General features: G+C 49.0%; 1 protein-coding gene across 3 annotated transcripts; it reads left to right on the forward strand.

Annotated features, from left to right (window-relative positions):
• The first annotated feature begins 1,096 nt into the window (after positions 1-1,096).
• On the forward strand, positions 1,097-19,739 carry ptpn18 (protein tyrosine phosphatase non-receptor type 18). Of its 3 annotated transcripts, none has more exons than XM_054746251.2 (16): positions 1,097-1,361; positions 6,240-6,348; positions 6,588-6,664; positions 6,822-6,917; positions 8,338-8,376; positions 8,457-8,525; positions 8,635-8,697; positions 8,767-8,909; positions 9,304-9,370; positions 9,809-9,883; positions 10,538-10,627; positions 11,128-11,222; positions 11,817-11,936; positions 13,789-13,970; positions 14,056-14,145; positions 19,510-19,739. In XM_054746251.2, exons 1-16 carry the CDS (start codon positions 1,158-1,160, stop codon positions 19,581-19,583), a joined length of 1,593 nt encoding a protein of 530 aa, XP_054602226.2. In that variant the 5' UTR covers positions 1,097-1,157; the 3' UTR covers positions 19,584-19,739. The 3 variants fall into 3 exon arrangements, with proteins under 3 accessions (XP_054602226.2, XP_054602225.2, XP_015824285.3); XM_054746250.2 differs by having other exon boundaries at positions 1,099-1,361; positions 9,806-9,883; XM_015968799.3 differs by having other exon boundaries at positions 1,102-1,361; positions 9,806-9,883; positions 11,128-11,180.
• The last annotated feature ends 2,659 nt before the right edge of the window (positions 19,740-22,398 follow it).

Here is a 22,398-nt window from a genome sequence, read left to right on the forward strand (position 1 = left end):
GCTGATGTTTTATTTTTTGCATTTGTTGGCATAAAATTATGATTTGTTTAAAATTATCCGTTGCTCACCTCACCTGAATTTCCCTACATGCACAGTGGCGCTCTGATCAGCAGCCTCAGGACCCCGCTTCTCCTCCAGCTTCACTGGCTGCCAGTCAACTTCAGGGTTCATTTCAAGATCCTGGTTCTGGTCTATAGGGCCTTACATGGACAAGCACCATCTTACATTGGTGATCTTCTTAGTCCCTACACCCCCAGCAGGTCCCTGAGGTCCAGTGACCAAAGCCTACTGGTTGTGCAGCACCAGGCTAAAGGTCAAAGGTGACGGATCATCTGCTGCTGTGGCCCCCAGACTCTGGACCTCTCTCCCCCTGAGCCTGAGATCAGTGGACTCAGTGGTCTCCTTTAAAAAGCAGCTGAAGACTCACTTGTTCAAGCTGGCTTTTGTATGACCTTCTTCACCTCTCTCTCTTTATTCTGCTCTCCCACCTATTCCACCTTCCTCAGGATCCACTGGTTTCCCTCTTTCCCGTTCACTCTCTCTCTTTCTTAACATTTTTTTAAACGCCATAGTCAATTTTTGCTCATTTTAAATATATTTTTAAACATTTTCCAAATGCTTTTTTGTATTTTTACATTTTTTGTTCTTGTGAAGCGCCTCGTGATTTTTATCTAGAGAGGCGCCATAGACATGATTCTTTCTTCTTCTTCTGTCCAACCTTGATTGTGTGTGGCACGCTTTCATTCAGTTTTTTCATGTTCTTTTCTCCGGTTTAAATGAAAAAGAACTTCTTCCTGGCTTTATGACTCAGCTGTGTTGGTGTGGTGGAGCCCCATGCAGGAGCAGGGCTGGGGACCCCTGGCCTGGACTGAAACCGCTCCAGGTGATTCTTTAGTTTCATCGTTTGTTTTTACTGTTTTACTTTGTAACACTTGACCTAAAGTAGTGAAAGTCAAAGGCTTGCTTGTGACCTGCTGCTTGGCGATGGTGTGGTTGTCCACAGGAAGTGTGATAGTTGTGCGATGGCTGCTTATTGGTTGTATAGCAGGTTTCTAATCTGGTGGTGTGAGGTCATCAGTCCTGAGATATTTATTTGATTTGAACTTCCTGGTTCCGAGTTCAGACGCCGCCACTGCGGCTCCTTTATCTGCAGGTGAATGATTAACGGACGTGGCCTCACGCGGAGGCAGAAGTGTGATGCTCTGACAGAAAGGGAAGAGAGAACTAGAAGAGCTTCAGGTTTCAGACTCAGTTCTGCTGCTCAGACACGCTCAGGTGGTGGACTTTCCATGGAGCGGCTGTCCTCTCTGCTGTCCACCCTGAAGACGGTGCACCCAGACACGGTAGAGCACGAGTACAATGTGAGTGTCTGCTTTGATTCTTCTGTCTCTCTGGGGACATTTAGATCGTCCAGCTTTAGCTTCGGATGTTTGTAGGTCAAGGGTCAAGGTCACATTTATTTCTAAAGCACACTTATTATTGCTTCCGCAACCCAAAGTGCTGAACAACACAGAAGATAAAATCACAAACAAATATAACTAAAAACCATAAAAATCAGCAAGTTAGGACAAAAACAGCATTACATCACACGACTATAAAATCTATACAAATGAGAAAGAGTGACAAAATAAAATCATCCTACATAAAAGCCAGGTTGAATAAATGAGTTTTAAGCAAGGACTTAAAGATATCCAGACTTTGTGAGGTCCTGATCTGCAGAGGAAGACTGTTCCAGCGTGTGTGTGTGTGTGTGGGGGGGGGGGGGGGGGGGGGGGGGGGGGCAGAAAAAGCCCCATCTCCTCTCGTCTTTAGGCGAGCCTTTGGAACTGATAATAAAAACTGAGCCCGACCGCAAAATCCTGGCAGGAGTGTGAGGTGACGATAAATCATCTATATAAGGAGGGGCCAGACCGTAAAGTGATTTATAAACAAAAAGCAACAATTTAAACTGAATCCTGTGACGCACTGGCAGCCAGTGTAGAGAAGCGAGCACTGGAGAGATGTGAGCACGCTTCCTTGTACCTGTTAAAAGGCAGGCTGCTGCATTTTGAACCAGTTGCAAGCGGTTTAAGGAGGAATGCCCTAATCCATAATACAGGGAATTGCAGTAATCTAGTCGACAGGAGACAAAGAGATGAATAACAAGTTCAAAGGCAGTTTCCGGCAAATAGCACTTAACCTTTGCAAGTTGCCTCAAGCAAACGTCTCGAGTTAATCAACTTATCTCTACCCTGAACCTGATGCTGAAGATGTGTGTGTGTGTGTGTGTGTGTGTGTGTGTGTGTGTGTGTGTGTATGTGTGTGTATGTGTGTGTGTGTGTGTGTGTGTGTGTGTGTGTGTGTGTGTGTGTGTATGTGTGTGTGTGTGTGTGTGTGTGTGTGTGTGTGTTTATTCAAACGAGTTGCAGCCAGTAAACCCAGAACCTGACTGAAGGTAAAACATGTAAATCAGGCTCCTAGACCAGAAGCTTTGACACCAATTTTGGTCACATGACTCCAGCTGAATCTGAAACACCCTATTTCCTGTTTCACAGCCTTCTTTCGGATCCCTGGATCAGTTTAATCACGTAAACTGTAGCAAAGTTACAGAAAGCAGTTGTTATGCTATAATGAGATTCAAATAGGCTGAGGTTGGAGGTCAAAAACAGCTGCTGTTGGACCTAGGACCTCTCAGGCCCTCATGGCAGATGACTTCATCTGATCTCTGAACTCTGGAGAGCCCCAACATGAAAACACAAATATCACCTGAAAAATACAGCGGACCAAACATGGTAGCAGGAGCGTACAGCAGGAGCATACAGGTGTGTGTTAGCAGGAGCATACAGGTGTGTGTTAGCAGGAGCGTACAGGTGTGTGTTAGCAGGAGCGTACAGGTGTGTGTTAGCAGGAGCATACAGGTGTGTGTTAGCAGGAGCGTACAGGTGTGTGTTAGCAGGAGCGTACAGGTGTGTGTTAGCAGGAGCGTACAGGTGTGTGTTAGCAGGAGCATACATGTGTGTGTTAGCAGGAGCGTACAGCAGGAGCATACAGGTGTGTGTTAGCAGGAGCGTACAGCAGGAGCATACAGGTGTGTGTTAGCAGGAGCGTACAGGTGTGTGTTAGCAGGAGCATACAGGTGTGTGTTAGCAGGAGCGTACAGCAGGAGCATACAGGTGTGTGTTAGCAGGAGCGTACAGGTGTGTGTTAGCAGGAGCATACAGGTGTGTGTTAGCAGGAGCGTACAGCAGAAGCATACAGGTGTGTGTTAGCAGGAGCGTACAGGTGTGTGTTAGCAGGAGCATACAGGTGTGTGTTAGCAGGAGCGTACAGCAGGAGCATACAGGTGTGTGTTAGCAGGAGCGTACAGGTGTGTGTTAGCAGGAGCATACAGGTGTGTGTTAGCAGGAGCGTACAGCAGGAGCATACAGGTGTGTGTTAGCAGGAGCATACAGGTGTGTGTTAGCAGGAGTATACAGGTGTGTGTTAGCAGGAGCATACAGGTGTGTGTTAGCAGGAGCGTATTGCAGGAGCATACAGGTGTGTGTTAGCAGGAGCATACAGGTGTGTGTTAGCAGGAGCATACAGGTGTGTGTTAGCAGGAGCGTATTGCAGGAGCATACAGGTGTGTGTTAGCAGGAGCATACAGGTGTGTGTTAGCAGGAGCGTATTGCAGGAGCATAGAGGTGTGTGTTAGCAGGAGCGTACAGGTGTGTGTTAGCAGGAGCGTACAGGTATGTGTTAGCAGGAGCATACAGGTGTGTGTTAGCAGGAGCGTACAGCAGGAGCATACAGGTGTGTGTTAGCAGGAGCGTACAGGTGTGTGTTAGCAGGAGCGTACAGGTATGTGTTAGCAGGAGCATACAGGTGTGTGTGTTAGCAGGAGCGTACAGCAGGAACATACAGGTGTGTGTTAGCAGGAGCGTACAGGTGTGTGTTAGCAGGAGCGTACAGCAGGAGCATACAGGTGTGTGTTAGCAGGAGCGTACAGGTGTGTGTTAGCAGGAGTATACAGGTGTGTGTTAGCAGGAGCATACAGGTGTGTGTTAGCAGGAGCGTATTGCAGGAGCATACAGGTGTGTGTTAGCAGGAGCATACAGGTGTGTGTTAGCAGGAGTATACAGGTGTGTGTTAGCAGGAGCATACAGGTGTGTGTTAGCAGGAGTGTACAGGTGTGTGTTAGCAGGAGCATAGAGGTGTGTGTTAGCAGGAGCATACAGGTGTGTGTTAGCAGGAACGTATTGCAGGAGCATACAGGTGTGTGTTAGCAGGAGCATACAGGTGTGTGTTAGCAGGAGCATACAGGTGTGTGTTAGCAGGAGCATACAGGTGTGTGTTAGCAGGAGCATACAGGTGTGTGTTAGCAGGAGCATAGAGGTGTGTGTTAGCAGGAGCATACAGGTGTGTGTTAGCAGGAACGTATTGCAGGAGCATACAGGTGTGTGTTAGCAGGAGCATACAGGTGTGTGTTAGCAGGAGTATACAGGTGTGTGTTAGCAGGAGCATACAGGTGTGTGTTAGCAGGAGCGTATTGCAGGAGCATACAGGTGTGTGTTAGCAGGAGCATACAGGTGTGTGTTAGCAGGAGTATACAGGTGTGTGTTAGCAGGAGCATACAGGTGTGTGTTAGCAGGAGTGTACAGGTGTGTGTTAGCAGGAGCATAGAGGTGTGTGTTAGCAGGAGCATACAGGTGTGTGTTAGCAGGAACGTATTGCAGGAGCATACAGGTGTGTGTTAGCAGGAGCATACAGGTGTGTGTTAGCAGGAGCATACAGGTGTGTGTTAGCAGGAGCATACAGGTGTGTGTTAGCAGGAGCATCAGTTTGAACATTTTCAGCAGTTTTATCATTTGCATGTATACTTGGTCCTAAGCATTTGTGCAGAAGTCTTTGTCCAACCTCTTCTGGACCTCACTGAGGACGTTGTTCTGGACCGATGGTACAAGAAGCAGAACTTTTACAGTAGCTTAATGTCGACATGTGCAAAAAGATTTGAGATCTGACAGTAAAACTGGTTCAGAACCATCATCCTGTTAAAAGTCCAATCAGAACAGAACACGTATCTGACCTGCTGATGCTGACAACGTGTTCTGGATCAGGTGGGTCCAGTCTCAACTCTTCTGCTTGCTGACCCTCAGTGGGTCTCCATGCAGTGTAAGGACCCACATGATCCAGCAGGGTCAGGTTGCAACGGGCAGTTCGGATGAGGCAGGGCCGGTTCTGGTTCTGGCTTTGGTTCTGGTTCTGACTCACAGCAGTGTGTTGACAGGAATGTTTTCATTCCTGATTTCTGGTTTCAAATTGGTTCTGGACTGACTTTGCTGTTGCCTTGCAGTGAGAAGGTTGCTGGTTCTAAACCAGGAGATTAAAAAAACCTCTTTTCCAGTGGTGTTCTGGCCGCGAGGCAGCGACATTTAACCGTTACAGCGTAGAAGCAACGGTAAAATATCATAGATCATCATAACTACTGATGGTTTCAGCTTTTGAATTCATTTAAGGAATCGTGTTCAGTCGGTTTCCAGACTCTGCAGCAGGTTCCAGTCAGAAGGAGCTGAAGAGGCAAAGGCCATCCCACTCATCGGTACAGATCACAGTGATGTGTCATGGCTCTACAGTTGGTGATAAACCTCAAAGACGCACGATGAACCGAGCAAGAGCAGCATCCGTATAAAAACAATCAGCATAATCTAACACGGGTAAAACAGTAGCAGTGACAAGGCGCTTTTATGCTTCGAAAAAAAGAAAAACACAACATTTACGGAAGAAAAATACTAACTTAAGTTTTAGTTTCTTCACCAGTTTCTTTGTGTGTGGTTTCAAAGTACGTGAGTCATCAATCAAGACACCCAGGTACTTGTATTCATGGACAACATCCCTTCCAGAGCGGTCACCACTGGAATAACATCTGGCCCGTTCCTGCTGGACAACAGCATTAGCTTAGTCTTCTCAGCATCGAGGACCAGTTTTACCTGATGAAGCGAATGCTGGACTACAGCAAAAGCTGAAGTGTCACAACAATAAATAACTGTATCATCAGCGTAAAAGTGCATATTTGCATCAGGAACATTTTGACCCAAGTCATTGATGGACAAGATAAACAGGAGTGGCCCCAAGACCGAGCCCTGGGGCACCCCCTTCCGCACCACTCCAAAGTCAGAGCAAAGACACAGTGATGTCACTATAACAGAAGCGTGTGTGTGTGTGTGTGTGTGTGTGTGTGTGTGTGTGTGTGTGTGCGTGTGTGTGTGTGTGTGTGATTACAGGTGGTGCGCTCACAGTCTCTGCAGATAAAGAGAGAGCTGAATTTGACCTCACAAGTCGGAGCTCTGAAGGAAAACATCAAGAAGAATCGTTACAAAGACATCCTGCCGTGTACGAGGACACGTCTGGTCTCCTGCTTTCCTCCCGTCAAGTCCTTCTTCTTGTGTCTCTGTCCGAGTCTGTCTCGTAACATCATGTCTGCTTCAGATGGCCAAAACTGACAAAGAAAATGAAAAATGCCTTTATTGTTAATTTGGACTTTTAATTTCTTATGACTAAATCTGAACTGTGTGTGTGTGTGTGTGTGTGTGTGTGTGTGTGTGTGTGTGTGTGTGTGTGTGTGTGTGTAGATGATCAGACCCGGGTGGTGTTATCCCAGCAAACCGCTGACGCACATTCTGATTATATAAATGCCAGCTTCATCAAGGTGACGAAGACTCAAAAACTCTAACATCACACACACACACACACACACACACACACACACACACACACACACACACACACACACACACACACACACACACACACACACTTGTCGGATTGAACTGCTGCTGCTTGTAATGCACCTGGTTGTCCTGCAGGGGGCGTCAGGGGACTGCAGGTACATTGCCTGCCAGGGGCCTCTTAGCTCCACCCTGACGGACTTCTGGAGGATGATCTGGCAACATCACATCAAGGTCAGAAACACAACATAAACCGTTGGTGTCCAGGAAGTAGTCTGATCCATGAAGAGAGCAAAAATTAACTGATTTCAGGTTTTATATTTGTTTTGTTCTTGTGGTTCTTACACACATTTATTAAGTCAAATCAAGTCAGTTTTATTTGTGGAAAATGGCCGGTGTAGCACCCTCTTGGAGTTCTACAACCCCCAACCCCATTCACACACGGGTGGGGATGAGCTACAACGTAGCCACAGCTGCCCTTGGGCGCACTGATGGCGGCGAGGCTGCCGAGCACTGGCGCCGCCCACCAGTCTCTCTTTCCACCATTAGCAGGCAAGGCGGGTTAAGTGTCTTGCCCAAGGACACAAGAGCAGCATTCTCTTTCAGGAGCCAGGATCAAACCTGCAACCTTCTGACTACAGGACAACCCGCTCTGCCTGTTGAGCTGCTGCTGTCCCTATTCATAAAGCCCTTTCCTACGCCTGGCCAAGTGGCGGACACACACGCGTTTCATCACACAGTAGAATCAACATAGAGAAACGCTAAAGTCGGTAAAAAATCATTTAGTACAATAAATGATTAAAAGTCAATAAAAGCTATAAACGATAAAGCTAAAGAATAATTAAGTGTTTTTAATCTCAACTTAAATGTTTTTACATGTGTTTTTGATACCTTTAACACGATAAAAGGGTTTTTTTTTTCAGTCCAACTGCATCCGGAGAAGATTGATGATGTCAGAGCAGCAGAAACCTAAAAGTGTGGTTCACACTTCAAATGATTAAGTCACTCTGAGGGTTTCATGCAGGCTGAACATGAAAATAGTCTCCTACACCTATCTCCTGCATTAGCTTCTGATAGAAAACAGACGGTGAAACTCTAGGATTAGCAAATCCTGACAGATCTACGTCACACTGTCACCTAATGTTCATGGACTCACCCATCTGGACTCACGACTGGGAAGGCTGTCGTTGGTTTAGTCCAGGAAACAGCAGAGAACATCTCTGCTAGCACTGTTAGCATTAGCAACTCCACCACACAGCAGAACTCCTCTTGACTTGTGCTATCTGTAGAGTTAAATCATCAACATTGCAGCGCAAACAGAGTCAGCGGTAGAGTCGTGCTGCTGTTAGCCAATCAGAGGAGAGACATCTGAATATCAGGAAGTAAGACTCCCGATCCTGTTGTCTGAAGCTCAGCTGATGTGGCTCCTTTCTAGTTCCTGGAACGGGCTCACCGGCGCTTTTTCCCCGGAGTACGACACACAAGGCCTTCATTCCTACTAGAGACCATTGCACATGTGTTGATTAAATGAGCTACCCACATCTCTGAAGTGTGTGTTAACGTGAATGGATGATCACAAACTAATAAGCAGTCAAACTGTCCAATCAGAGGTTTTTACAGTCGGGCCCCTCTGACTAACACCCCTCTGTTTCAGGTGATAGTCATGGCCTGCAGAGAGATCGAGATGGGGAAGGTAAAGCATGTTTTATGCGTGTTTGTTTGATGTGTGATTGAAACAGCTGAACACTAAACATCCGAGCAACCTTCCTGCAGAGAAAGTGCGAGTGTTACTGGGCTGCAGCTCTCCAGCCAGTCGTGTTCGGACCTTTTACTGTCCGCTGTGTAAGTTCACCCACAGGTCACACAGAGGTCATGTTTAATTAACACGTAAATCAACAAGAGTCAGATTCAGTTTCAGCTCCTTGTCCCGGCTGTCCCTGTGTGTCTCCAGCAGGGAGAGACCAAACCCAACAAGGACGTCGTGGTCAGAAATCTGACCGTCAGCTACCAGCAGGTCCAATCCCAATTCTGACGTAAAACAAAGAAGCTGCTTCCTCCGTGACCTCCTCTTGTCCTCCTGCAGGAGACCCAGTCGGTGATCCAGTACCAGTACACATCCTGGCCAGATCACGACGTTCCCTCTGACACGGCAGGAATTCTGGACCTGCTGGACCGAGCCAGAAGCAGCTGTGGAGCTGACCCGTCACCTCTCCTGATTCACTGCAGGTGCACACACACACACACACACACACACACACACACACACACACACACACTGAACTGCAGTTGACTTTGTATCATTACAGCAGCTTGTTTGTAGCAGCAGCACTGATCACAGGTCAGCTGGTCATTAACATTTAACAGGACAGCGTAACACACGCAAGCACACACACACACACACACACACTCACACACACACACACACACATGCACACACTCACACACAAACACACCCACTCTAGAGCAGGAGGTGGTGAATATGCAGCAGGTAACACCTGCTAACGATGGCACAGTTAACATGCTCAATGCATCTGTTAGAGTCTGTGTGTGTGTGTGTGTGTGTGTGTGTGTGTGTGTGTGTGTGTGTGTGTGTGTGTGTGTGTGTGTGTGTGTGTTATAGTGCCGGCTGTGGGAGGACAGGAGTCATCTGTGCTCTTGACTACATCCATGACCTTCTGGTTGCCACGGTAACACATGATAACAACTCCTGCAAACCAAGCTCATTTAAAAAAAATCTCTTCGTAAACAAACGTAAGCCAGGACAGGTTCTGGGAGGGTTCCGAATACTCGGGCCTGGGTCCAGAACCCAAATAGGGTCCTCCTCATGTTTAAAGGCTAGAAAGTCCAGGAACCACTTGAGCAAACATCTGGGACCATCAGATCAGTTGGAGGTCCTCCAGCTGCTCCCAGGTTCCTCCGTGGCCTGAATCACAACAAGAAGTTAAAGAATCCATCATGGATCTGGTAGCTCAGCAGGTTCTCCTACAGCAAGTCAACCAAAAGAACCAAATGAAGCCTTGAGAGTCTCAGCTAGAACATGGGTACTCGGTCCAGACCGTCTGAGCGGTTCTGCCTCTGTGGCGTTTGTTTTTCTTCACCCTTTTGTGTTGTTGGTTCTGCAGCAGATTCCTAAAGGCTTCAGCATCCTGAAGGTCGTCCTGGAGCTCCGGAAACAGAGACCTTCAGCAGTGCAGACCCAGGTAGGCAGATCCACGAAGGCTCCTCACACCAGTCCCTGGTCTTACTCTAGTTCCTGGACCCGCTAGTCGTCACTCTGGTGTGTGAACCTGTTCTCCGCGTTTGACCCGTCTCCTGGGGGAGTGGTGAGCTGCAGACACGGCTGCACTCGGGAACCGTTTGGTGGTGTAACCCCACCAGTCCAACCTCTTTATGCTGAGGGAGACACTGGGTTCCATTTCTGAAAGTCTAGTCTACTAGTCCCTGGTCCAGACCAGTCCCGGTTCCATTTGCTTCTCTGAGTTTTCGTTGGAGATGGTTCTTCAAGCAATGCTTTCTGAGGATTTGTAGAGCTCAGTGGTCCAGGCTAGACCTCGTCCCTCACACCCTAAACTCCCACCAAATTCTTTGAACAGTTCCTGAGGTTCTGCTAGAAGAACCCAGGATCCATCCAGTGTGTCAAACTGGATCCTCCAACATCCAGACTGAAGTGGGCCTGTCTCTAAGACCATCAGAACCATGATCAGCTCATTAAAGGGACTCTTCACTCAAACAGAGACCCGTCCAACCCGGCTAAAGCACCTGCGGTGGCCGGACGTCAGCAGGTGGTGCTGCTGAAACGTTCCTCCACCTCAGACCAGTTCCAGGTGTGTGACTGGACTCTCTTTTCCATCCAGGACCAGTACCAGTTCATCTTCAGCGCCGTCATCCACATGTTGGAACGCTTCCTCCAGAAGTCGGATCAGCTGTACTGGAAACAGCAGGAGGTACGCAGTCTGAGCTGCTCGGGGGTTGGGAGGGAGGTGCCGTCGTGACTTTAGAGGAAGTTGTTCCACAGCTGCTGCAGAAACAGGAAGTGGTGACACTGATTTCCTGTTTGTAAATTCTGAGCCGCCCACAGTTTGACACAGGTTTGTCCAGAACATTCAGATGAGAGGAGCCAGGTAGGACATCACACACACACACACACACACACACACAGTTCGATCTGATGGGAGGAGCTGTTCAGGAGGTCGGAGGACCCCTGTACCCTGCTGCTGCTGTGCGTCTGATGGACCACCTGACCCTGAGTGGTTCCATCATGACGGTCTGTTCACTCACCTTCCTCCCAGAGGAGATGACGACGCTGTGATCTCTGGTTGTGTTCCTGGTGTCGTGCCCAGGACGCTGATCTGATGTTGAAACATGTTTTCCTTTTTTGTTCTTTTTAAACTATTCTGCCGGAAACAGAAGCTGCGAGCTGAACGGAGAAATTTTTTGTTATTAGGTGAAGAAACTTGAGAAGGAAGCTTCAACGCCAGCGGCTTTCTCCATCAACAGGTACCGACCCGCAGAGAGACAGACGGCGCGTTTCACCCCGAGGTGTTGAATTAACACGTTCTCACCCTCTTCTGCCAGTCGTCATTCCACCATCTCCATATGTTACCACGTTACCATGGAAACCTGTATGAGTGAGGCTACAGGAAGAGAGGGGGAGAGTGAGAGGCAGCGACAACAATGGAGGTCCCAGAGCTTAAAATCAGACAGCAGATGAGACGAATGAAAGGTTGAGAGAGCAAGAGAGAGAGAGAACTGTGAGAAGGAGAAGAGGAAGTGTTGGGGGGGGGGCGGGGGGGGGGTGAACAGAGGAATGAAGGAGAGGAAGGAGGCAACAGGAAGGTCGTGTATCTACAATCCAATCCTAGATTAGCGGATGGAAAGGTTTTACTTCCTGTTTAGGGAGCACATCTACCTGGTCAGTTGAGTGTAACCATGACAACCACATAGCTGCAGACACAAGTAAGGAACAGACTCACTTCCTATCAAGAGGAAATCTGACCTGATCTGACCTAGTGATGAACTGGTAAAGCTCAGGTTACTTACTGGTTTATAAACGTTCTGAGCTGGTTAAGCTGGTCGCCTTTGCCCGACCACTACCAGATGTTTCTGGTTATCTTCTCCATCCGTCTCTTCCAGATCATCTCGGAAGTCCGCCATGAACGACACATACGCCGTGGTCAACAAACCCAAAAAGGCCCAGCGAATCCCATCGGACCCCGCCCACTCTTCCATGGTTACGTCCAGTGATGGAATCAGGTGAACACCTTCTGGTGCTTCTTCATTAGTTTCTTCAGCAGGTTCTGGGCCTGGACCAAATAATGGAGATCTTTACCTGAGGCCTGCCACTTGGACCCATAACCGTGGTCCTGATCCAGATGTCATGGTCACATGACAGGGACATGGTCACATTCTAGTTTAGAGGACACGAAGCCACCATAACTTATTTTGAATCTCTGTTTCTGCTCTTCTGGCCTTTCTGTCTCTGACTTTTCTGGATTTTTATTCCTGTGGTGTCACTATTGTGGTCGATGTGAGAAGTGATGGTTTGAAGAAGAAGAAAATATCATTTCTATAGCGCCTCTCAAGATAAAAATCACGAGGCGCTTCACAAAAACAAAAAATGTAAAAATATAAAAAAGAATTTAGAAAATGGTTAAAAATATATTTAAAATGAGCAAAAATAGACAATTGTGAGTAGAAAATGTAAAGAAAGAGAGAGAGTGAACAGGAAAGAGGGAAATCAGTGGATCCTGAGGAAGGTGGAATAGGTGGGGAGAGCAGAATAAAGAGAGAGAGGTGAAGAAGGTCATACAAAAGCCATCTTGAACAAGTGAGTCTTCAGCTGCTTTTTAAAGGAGACCACTGAGTCCACTGATCTCAGGCTCAGGGGGAGAGAGGTCCAGAGTCTGGGGGCCACAGCAGCAGATGATCTGTCACCTTTGACCTTTAGCCTGGTGCTGCACAACCAGTAGGCTTTGGTCACTGGACCTCAGGGACCTGCTGGGGGTGTAGGGACTAAGAAGATCACCAGTGTAAGATGGTGCTTGTCCATGTAAGGCCCTATAGACCAGAACCAGGATCTTGAAATGAACCCTGAAGTTGACTGGCAGCCAGTGAAGCTGGAGGAGAAGCGGGGTGATGTGGGTGTGTTTGGAGGACTTGGTCAGAAGCCGAGCACAGGCGTTCTGAACCACCTGTAGACGGTTCAGGGAGGTTCTGCTCAGACACGTGAAAAGAGAGTTACAGTAGTCTAAGCGTGAGGAGATGAAGGTGTGGAGAACTGTCTCAAGTTCAGAGCGGGACAGAATGGGACTCAGCTTAGCAACGTTCCTGAGATGGAAGAAGGAAGAGCCAACAAGAGAACTGACATGAGAATCCAGGGTGAGAGCTGGGTCAAAGGTCATGCCAAGATCCCTGACAGAGGGTTTGGTGTGAGAAGCAAGCTGACCAAGAGAGTCTCTGACTTTGGGAACCACAGATGAGGATCTCAGTCTTATCTTAATTCAGCTGTAGAAAGCTCCCACCATCCAGGTTTTGATAGAGTCTAAGCAGGTGTGTAACAGCTGCAGCTTAGACATCTCATGGGGCTTAAAGGAGATGTACAGTTGGATGTCATCTGCGTAAAGATGGTAGGAGATTCCTTTGAAGGAGCTCAGGATGTGCTGAAGAGGAAGCAGATAGAGGAGGAAGAGCAGAGGCCCCAGCACACAACCTTGTGGGACACCATGGGTAAGGGAGGTGGTGGAGGACCTAAACTTGGAGACGGCCACAGAAAAGGAGCGCTCAGAAAGGTTAGGGTCACCTTCAGAAGGGTCAGACCCAAGGACTCAGCTAACACACAGAATGGAACAAACAAAAGTGGATTTGCAGAGCAGGACAACTAAAAGAGGGATTAGCGGAGCTTGACTTGACCAGAACAGGCCCCGTCTGGGCCGCACGAAGCTGGAATGATCTGGAGCTGAGGCTGCAGTATGTAGGGAGCTTACTTCATGGGGAACACAGGTGGGAATAATCTATCAGGCCCAGGTGAGTGTGGTTGGGTGATCAGGTGTGTGCAGAGAGACATGAAAACTGTTAGGTGTGTTTCAGCTTCCTGCTCTGATTCCAGAATGCTTCCGCCCTCCCACGAATATGACAATGACTTCCCTGAGGTGTCCGCAGCGCCGCTCTACAGCACCGTCAAACCCCGAGTCAAACCACCAAACCTCAAGCTCTCCACCTCGCCCGTCTACGACATCGCAGTACCAGCCGGTCAGTCCAGCAAAGGTTCAGACTGTCAGCTGGTGTCAGGTACGGCGAGTTAGCTGGATCACGTGACGTCTCAGGGGTTGTAGGTGGAGCTAACGGTCAAATACTGTTACTGTCTGTCTTCCAGCTGGATGTGTTTCAGCAGGCGATGATGACTATGAAGATGTTTCATCCTCGGTGAGAGATGTGAGCAGCATCTGCTCACCTGGTGGCATTGGTGAGTACACCTGCGGGTCCTGTTGCACCTTAAAGCAGGTGGTCATGGTTTCTATGGTCTCTCGCACTAACTCAGAGACTGTTTGCTGATCGCAGCTGCTCTGGTTAAACAGATTCCAAATCAATCTGTTTCTAAACATTGAATGGTTCCCATTAAGGAGTTGCCACTGGTGTCTGATGGTTGCCGCTGGTGTCTGATGGTTGCCGCTGGTGTCTGATGGTTGCCGCTGGTTTCTGATGGTTGCCGCTGGTGTCTGATGGTTGCCGCTGGTTTCTGATGGTTGCCACTGGTTTCTGATGATTGCCACTGGTTTCTGATGATTGCCACTGGTTTCTGATGGTTGCCACTGGTTTCTGATGATTGCTGTGTCACGTTGTGAGCTAGGAGGAGGTTAGGACCCAAAGATGCAGAGATTCCAGATGACACAGGGTTAGTAGAATAATGTAAAAAACCTTTATTAAAGAATAAATCCAAAAAAAAAGGCAGGGAGCCAAAAACCAAAATAAAATAAAAGTCCTAATAACCAAAACCTACAGATATCCAAGAAATGTAAGAAACCAAGAGACACAAAATCTAGAGAGGGGAACGAGACAAGGGTGACACAAACGATGACCCAACCACAAACTGAGACGCAGACAGGGTTAAATATACGGGGGCAGGATGAGTGGGAGATAAGCTGCAGGTGTGTGGGGAGAGGAACCAAGTGAAAACAATTGGCTGATCAGGGAAAGGAAAGTGAGCAGAGGAGGGGAAACTAACATAACCTAAGAGCAAAAACAAAACCTAAAGACTAGAGCAAGCTAAGTAACTAATGTTCTAGGGAGGAAGGAGAACTACAAAAACCGCTGGAGAAAGAAACACACTAAAGAGACTAATTAAATGAAAAGCTGAACCTTATAAAAAAACTGCAGAGGGGTGACTAGGGGGAACCAATGGGAGCACAGGACCTGGGAGGGATAACCTGGAGGGGCTGCAGAACAGGGGACACATGAGGAACACAAGAAGACACATAAGGAGACACATGAGGGAGACGCAGACGCAGACCATGACATGCTGCTGGTGTCTGATGGTTGCTGCTGGTTTCTGATGGTTGCTGCTGGTGTCTGAGGGTTGCTGCTGGTGTCTGAGGGTTGCTGCTGGTTTCTGATTGTTGCCGCTGGTGTCTGATGGTTGCTGCTGGTGTCTGATGGTTGCTGCAGGTGTCTGATGGTTGCTGCAGGTGTCTGATGGTTGCAGCTGGTGTCTGATGGTTGCAGCTGGTTTCTGATGGTTGCAGCTGGTTTCTGATGGTTGCCGCTGGTGTCTGATGGTTGCAGCTGGTTGCTGATGGTTGCAGCTGGTTGCTGATGGTTGCTGCAGGTGTCTGATGGTTGCAGCTGGTTTCTGATAGTTGCTGCTGGTGTCTGATGGTTGCAGCTGGTTTCTGATAGTTGCCGCTGGTGTCTGATGGTTGCAGCTGGTTTCTGATAGTTGCTGCTGGTGTCTGATGGTTGCTGCTGGTGTCTGATGGTTGCAGCTGGTTTCTGATGGTTGCCGCTGGTGTCTGATGGTTGCAGCTGGTTTCTGATGGTTGCTGCTGGTGTCTGATGGTTGCAGCTGGTGTCTGATGGTTGCAGCTGGTTTCTGATGGTTGCTGCTGGTTTCTGATGGTTGCAGCTGGTGTCTGATTGTTGCAGCTGGTGTCTGATGGTTGCAGCTGGTGTCTGATGGTTGCAGCTGGTTTCTGATGGTTGCTGCTGGTTTCTGATTGTTGCAGCTGGTGTCTGATGGTTGCAGCTGGTTTCTGATAGTTGCTGCTGGTTTCTGATGGTTGCAGCTGGTGTCTGATGGTTGCAGCTGGTGTCTGATTGTTGCTGGACCAGAGCCTCTTGGACTGCAGGTGTCTGATGGTTGCAGCTGGTTTCTGATAGTTGCTGCTGGTTTCTGATGGTTGCAGCTGGTGTCTGATGGTTGCAGCTGGTTTCTGATGGTTGCAGCTGGTTTCTGATGGTTGCTGCTGGTTTCTGATAGTTTCTGCTGGTTTCTGATGGTTGCAGCTGGTGTCTGATTGTTGCAGCTGGTTTCTGATGGTTGCTGCTGGTGTCTGATGGTTGCAGCTGGTTTCTGATGGTTGCTGCTGGTGTCTGATGGTTGCAGCTGGTGTCTGATGGTTGCAGCTGGTTTCTGATGGTTGCAGCTGGTGTCTGATGGTTGTACCTGGTGTCTGATTGTTGCAGCTGGTTTCTGATGGTTGCTGCTGGTGTCTGATGGTTGCAGCTGGTTTCTGATAGTTGCTGCTGGTTTCTGATGGTTGTACCTGGTGTCTGATTGTTGCAGCTGGTTTCTGATGGTTGCTGCTGGTGTCTGATGGTTGCAGCTGGTTTCTGATGGTTGCTGCTGGTGTCTGATGGTTTCAGCTGGTGTCTGATGGTTGCAGCTGGTGTCTGATGGTTGCAGCTGGTGTCTGATGGTTGCCGCTGGTGTCTGATGGTTGCAGCTGGTGTCTGATGGTTGCAGCTGGTGTCTGATGGTTGCAGCTGGTGTCTGATGGTTGCCGCTGGTGTCTGATGGTTGCCGCTGGTGTCTGATGGTTGCCGCTGGTTTTTGATGTTTGCCGCTGGTGTCTGATGGTTGCCGCTGGTTTCTGATGGTTGCCGCTGGTGTCTGATGGTTGCCGCTGGTTTTTGATTGTTGCCGCTGGTGTCTGATGGTTGCAGCTGGTTTCTGATAGTTGCTGCTGGTTTCTGATGGTTGTACCTGGTGTCTGATTGTTGCAGCTGGTTTCTGATGGTTGCTGCTGGTGTCTGATGGTTGCAGCTGGTTTCTGATGGTTGCTGCTGGTGTCTGATGGTTGCAGCTGGTGTCTGATGGTTGCAGCTGGTGTCTGGTGGTTGCAGCTGGTGTCTGATGGTTGCAGCTGGTGTCTGATGGTTGCCGCTGGTGTCTGATGGTTGCAGCTGGTGTCTGATGGTTGTAGCTGGTGTCTGATGGTTGCAGCTGGTGTCTGATAGTTGATGCTGGTGTCTGATGGTTGTAGCTGGTGTCTGATGGTTGCAGCTGGTGTCTGATGGTTGCAGCTGGTTTCTGATGGTTGCCGCTGGTGTCTGATGGTTGCAGCTGGTTTCTGATAGTTGCTGCTGGTTTCTGATGGTTGTACCTGGTGTCTGATAGTTGCAGCTGGTTTCTGATGGTTGCTGCTGGTGTCTGATGGTTGCAGCTGGTTTCTGATGGTTGCTGCTGGTGTCTGATGGTTTCAGCTGGTGTCTGATGGTTGCAGCTGGTGTCTGATGGTTGCAGCTGGTGTCTGATGGTTGCCGCTGGTGTCTGATGGTTGCAGCTGGTGTCTGATGGTTGCAGCTGGTGTCTGATTGTTGCAGCTGGTGTCTGATGGTTGCAGCTGGTGTCTGATGGTTGCCGCTGGTGTCTGATGGTTGCCGCTGGTGTCTGATGGTTGCCGCTGGTTTTTGATGTTTGCCGCTGGTGTCTGATGGTTGCCGCTGGTTTCTGATGGTTGCCGCTGGTGTCTGATGGTTGCCGCTGGTTTTTGATTGTTGCCGCTGGTGTCTGATGGTTGCAGCTGGTTTCTGATAGTTGCTGCTGGTTTCTGATGGTTGTACCTGGTGTCTGATTGTTGCAGCTGGTTTCTGATGGTTGCTGCTGGTGTCTGATGGTTGCAGCTGGTTTCTGATGGTTGCTGCTGGTGTCTGATGGTTGCAGCTGGTGTCTGATGGTTGCAGCTGGTGTCTGATGGTTGCAGCTGGTGTCTGGTGGTTGCAGCTGGTGTCTGATGGTTGCAGCTGGTGTCTGATGGTTGCAGCTGGTGTCTGATGGTTGCAGCTGGTGTCTGATGGTTGTAGCTGGTGTCTGATGGTTGCAGCTGGTGTCTGATAGTTGATGCTGGTGTCTGATGGTTGTAGCTGGTGTCTGATGGTTGCAGCTGGTGTCTGATGGTTGCAGCTGGTTTCTGATGGTTGCCGCTGGTGTCTGATGGTTGCCGCTGGTGTCTGATGGTTGCAGCTGGTGTCTGATTGTTGCCGCTGGTTTTTGGTGTTTGCCGCTGGTTTCTGATGGTTGCCGCTGGTGTCTGATGGTTGCCGCTGGTTTTTGATGTTTGCCGCTGGTTTCTGATGGTTGCCGCTGGTGTCTGATGGTTGCAGCTGGTGTCTGATGGTTGTAGCTGGTGTCTGATGGTTGCCGCTGGTGTCTGATGGTTGCAGCTGGTGTCTGATGGTTGCAGCTGGTGTCTGATGGTTGTAGCTGGTGTCTGATGGTTGCAGCTGGTGTCTGATGGTTGTAGCTGGTGTCTGATGGTTGCCGCTGGTGTCTGATTGTTGCAGCTGGTGTCTGATGGTTGCAGCTGGTGTCTGATGGTTGCAGCTGGTGTCTGATGGTTGCCGCTGGTGTCTGATGGTTGCCGCTGGTTTTTGATGGTTGCCGCTGGTGTCTGATGGTTGCAGCTGGTTTCTGATAGTTGCTGCTGGTTTCTGATGGTAGTACCTGGTGTCTGATTGTTGCAGCTGGTTTCTGATGGTTGCTGCTGGTGTCTGATGGTTGCCGCTGGTGTCTGATGGTTGCAGCTGGTGTCTGATGGTTGCCGCTGGTTTTTGATGTTTGCCGCTGGTTTCTGATGGTTGCCGCTGGTGTCTGATGGTTGCCGCTGGTGTCTGATGGTTGCCGCTGGTTTTTGATGGTTGCCGCTGGTGTCTGATGGTTGCAGCTGGTTTCTGATAGTTGCTGCTGGTTTCTGATGGTTGTACCTGGTGTCTGATTGTTGCAGCTGGTTTCTGATGGTTGCTGCTGGTGTCTGATGGTTGCAGCTGGTTTCTGATGGTTGCTGCTGGTGTCTGATTGTTGCAGCTGGTGTCTGATGGTTGCAACTGGTGTCTGATGGTTGCAGCTGGTGTCTGATGGTTGCAGCTGGTGTCTGATTGTTGCAGCTGGTGTCTGATGGTTGTAGCTGGTGTCTGATGGTTGCAGCTGGTGTCTGATTGTTGCAGCTGGTGTCTGATGGTTGTAACTGGTGTCTGATGGTTGCAGCTGGTGTCTGATTGTTGCAGCTGGTGTCTGATGGTTGCAGCTGGTGTCTGATGGTTGCCGCTGGTTTTTGATGTTTGCCGCTGGTGTCTGATGGTTGCCGCTGGTGTCTGATGGTTGCCGCTGGTGTCTGATTGTTGCATGAGGAAACACGTTGACAACGGTTGCTGGTGAACACAACATTCCTGTTTAAACCTTGCTGAATCTGGTAATTCGGAGCGTTTCTTCTCCTGACCAGTTGTGACTGAGGACGTCTGATGTCCATCTCCTGCTCTTGAAGACGTAGGAGCCAGTATGAACATGAGCTGTTTGGTTCTGGTTCAATCTGATTGTGGTTTTGTTGTTTTCCAGGGTTTAACTGTCGTGTTCAGAAGCCCAGAGGACCCAGAGATCCTCCAGTTCAGTGGTGCCGACTGGAGAGATGAACAGATAAACGGGTCTAATTTATGCCAGTGGTTCTGATGGACCAAAATCACGGATCTGTTTAATTCCTGACCTGTTCCTGATTGTGGTAAAGAGTTGAAGTTCGTATTCTGAATTCTTTTGATTTAATAAGTAAAGTTACATTTGAGTGAGCCTGAGCCTGTTGTTGTTTACTTCTTCTCACTGACAGCTGTTCTTCTGTCCCGCCGTCCTCCTCTGTTCATTTGAAAGCATCTTATGTTATTTATGTAGTTTTCATTTTCTGTGCCATTCTCCAAAAACAGGTTGAAATTTTGTAAAAAAATAATAACAATAAATCCTTCACATCTTGTAAACATCAACAGACGTTTTTGCACCATAATCCTGTTTAAAAACAGACCAGGAGGCTCCTCCTCTCTAACGCATAACTAATGTTGCCGTCTGATGGAGTCAGAACCACAGCACTGTGGGACTCATCTGGATAAAAGCCCCGCCTACTCACCTTCCTCAGCAGTTAGGCAGAGGGAGAGTTTGAATCTGTTATGCTCCAAATGTGCTGGCCTAATGGAGAAAATTCTTAGAGCAGGTTTTATGGAGATTTTATGCTTTGCTGCTGGTGTGCCGGCACAAACAACACATCCCAGATCTGGGGGGGTGAGAGCAGGAGAGAACCTAGGTGAGATAGACTTCAGACCAGCGGTGACCGATCCTGGTTCTCCAGAGTCACCATCCTGGCTTTCTACAGCGCTTGACGACCCGCTGAACAGGCGATTCAACCATCGGGTCATGTGTGTTGGAGCAGGTAAACAACTAAAACATGTTGGGCAGGACCAGAGGACCAGGGCTGGAGGTCGGTTCTCTGCACAATCGAGATGCTGAAAGTGAAAAAGAAAAAAAAAGAGTTGATAGAGGAATCGAGTAGACGAGTGATAGAGTGATAAAACGCAGAACAGGGACGTCAGTGAGGGAGAAGGCAGGAAAGAAGATGGAGTGATGAAAAGACAAATAGTGATGTGAAAGAGTGATGAAACAGAGGGATGGTTGGAGAGAGAGAGAGAGAGAGCTTTCCTGCCTTGTTGCTAGGCAACTGAGCTGCTCATCTTTGAAGTTTCCTCTCATTGTTTTTTTCCCTCTAACAATCAGGTCACAGCCAGGCTCAGTGGTAACCATGACAACCACCTCAGCACCACGCCTGCTGGCAGGGCAGAGAGAGCTCGATCAGGTCTGAGCAGATCCAGGATCATGCCAAGCAAATACCCGGCCAACGGATCCAGATCAAACACTGGGCTGGACTATGGCCATACACGGGGCCCGATGCGTTAGAGCCCTGAGGCGTTACAGAGGCCTGTGACATCAGGGGGCCCCGAGGCATCATATCGCATTCACATCTGGGTAGTCGGTGCATTTCCTGTGACCGTTTATTTTGGACCCGCTCTGCAGCGGTCAGCTTCATGCGGAGCCGATCCAACACAGCCGCTGGCTGACTGGCTGGCTAGCTCCAAGCTGGACGCAGTGGGGCAACCGCTGCTCCAGCCCCAGCAGCGAGAGGAAAGTGAGAGAGTAGGAAGTAGGAAGCCTTGTGCTTCATGTCAGAGTCTCCACAAGCAACGCTGCTCACGGCCACTTTTATTCACTAACTTAAGAAGGACACCTGCAGACTTCTCTGTGCACCTTTTGTCTCGCCGACCCAACCAAGACCGGACCGAGCCAAGCCAGATGTGAAAATGCATTTAGAGGGTCCTGAGGCGTCAGAGAAGCCCTGTGGCTTTAGGAGGCGCTGATGAATTAGTTTCCTGAGGCGTTAGAGGAGTCCTAACTCATTAAAGCGACTCTGAGTTGGTAGGGGGGGAGGCCGATGCTGTTATGGGGCTCTAACGTTTTAGTGGCTCCTGAGGCATCAGAAAGGACTTTTACCATAGGGGGCCCTGAAGTGTTAAAAGTTCAGAGTCCTGATGCATTAGAGGACATTAAGGCAAGAAAGAGCCACAGTAAGGCTGTTTCCACTACAGTTCAGGGTAACTTCACCAGAACTTCGAGGCTGCCTGTCTGAAGGGACCAGTTTCTAAATCATTTTCAGGAACCAAACGAGTGTCTGAGCTGAAGTGTGTACTCAGAGTCGCTGAGAGGAACTTTTGGTTAACTCACACTAACTGTAACTCGGTAGGAAGTTAAATTGGCGGATGTCGCCAAAACAACCGGCTTTCATTTAAAAGTTGCCGTTACTAAACTCCTAACACTGAAAAATGCAGCCAAACCCCCCGCGGCATCATTCACGGGGCTTTGTTGTCTCACAGACGGTCCTGAAAGGACTCAATCTGTGTGGAGACAGCAGCTCAGAGGACCGAGCCATCGTGTCTCCCGGTCAATCCCCCCCTCCCAGGAAGTTCCCGGAAAACACGACTAGGAGGAAGGGCCCTGAGGTGTTAGGGGACCGATAACTCCAGAAACTCCTCATCACTTCGTACTCGTTCAAGTGCCTTTAAATATTACAGAAGAGGCATTCCAGAGTGGGAAAAATCTGGGTCTGAAACTGGCTTCACAGGTTTGGGGAAGAGATAGATCCAACGACCCTGAAACGTCCCCGATGTTTGTGGCGTTCTCTCCTCAGCTGCTTCTCGGAGGATTAAACAGTTCAAACGTTTTTATTTTGTGTCTGACTCAGCGACCTGCTGCAGAAGCGATCCGGCGAAAGAGTAAAATCTGAGCTCTGAGAGCAAAAACCGTCACATAAACTCACGCCGACACACAAACAGATGTGCTGGATATCAGACAAACCTCAGAGAAGTGAAAATAAATACAGAGCCGGTTCTGTGGCTTCAGCCTCATAAAGTCCAGATA

This window comes from Nothobranchius furzeri, chromosome 15 (assembly GCF_043380555.1).
Source record: "Nothobranchius furzeri strain GRZ-AD chromosome 15, NfurGRZ-RIMD1, whole genome shotgun sequence".
NCBI lineage: Eukaryota > Metazoa > Chordata > Actinopteri > Cyprinodontiformes > Nothobranchiidae > Nothobranchius > Nothobranchius furzeri.

Bases quoted from the DNA above. Each gene is read 5' to 3' on its own strand.
- ptpn18 (XM_054746250.2), top strand. From the start codon at position 1,158: ATGATTAACGGACGTGGCCTCACGCGGAGGCAGAAGTGTGATGCTCTG. The intron at 8,526-8,634 runs GTAAGTTCACCC...GTGTGTCTCCAG, and splicing joins GACCTTTTACTGTCCGCTGT to CAGGGAGAGACCAAACCCAA. The intron at 9,884-10,537 runs GTAGGCAGATCC...TTTTCCATCCAG, and splicing joins CTTCAGCAGTGCAGACCCAG to GACCAGTACCAGTTCATCTT.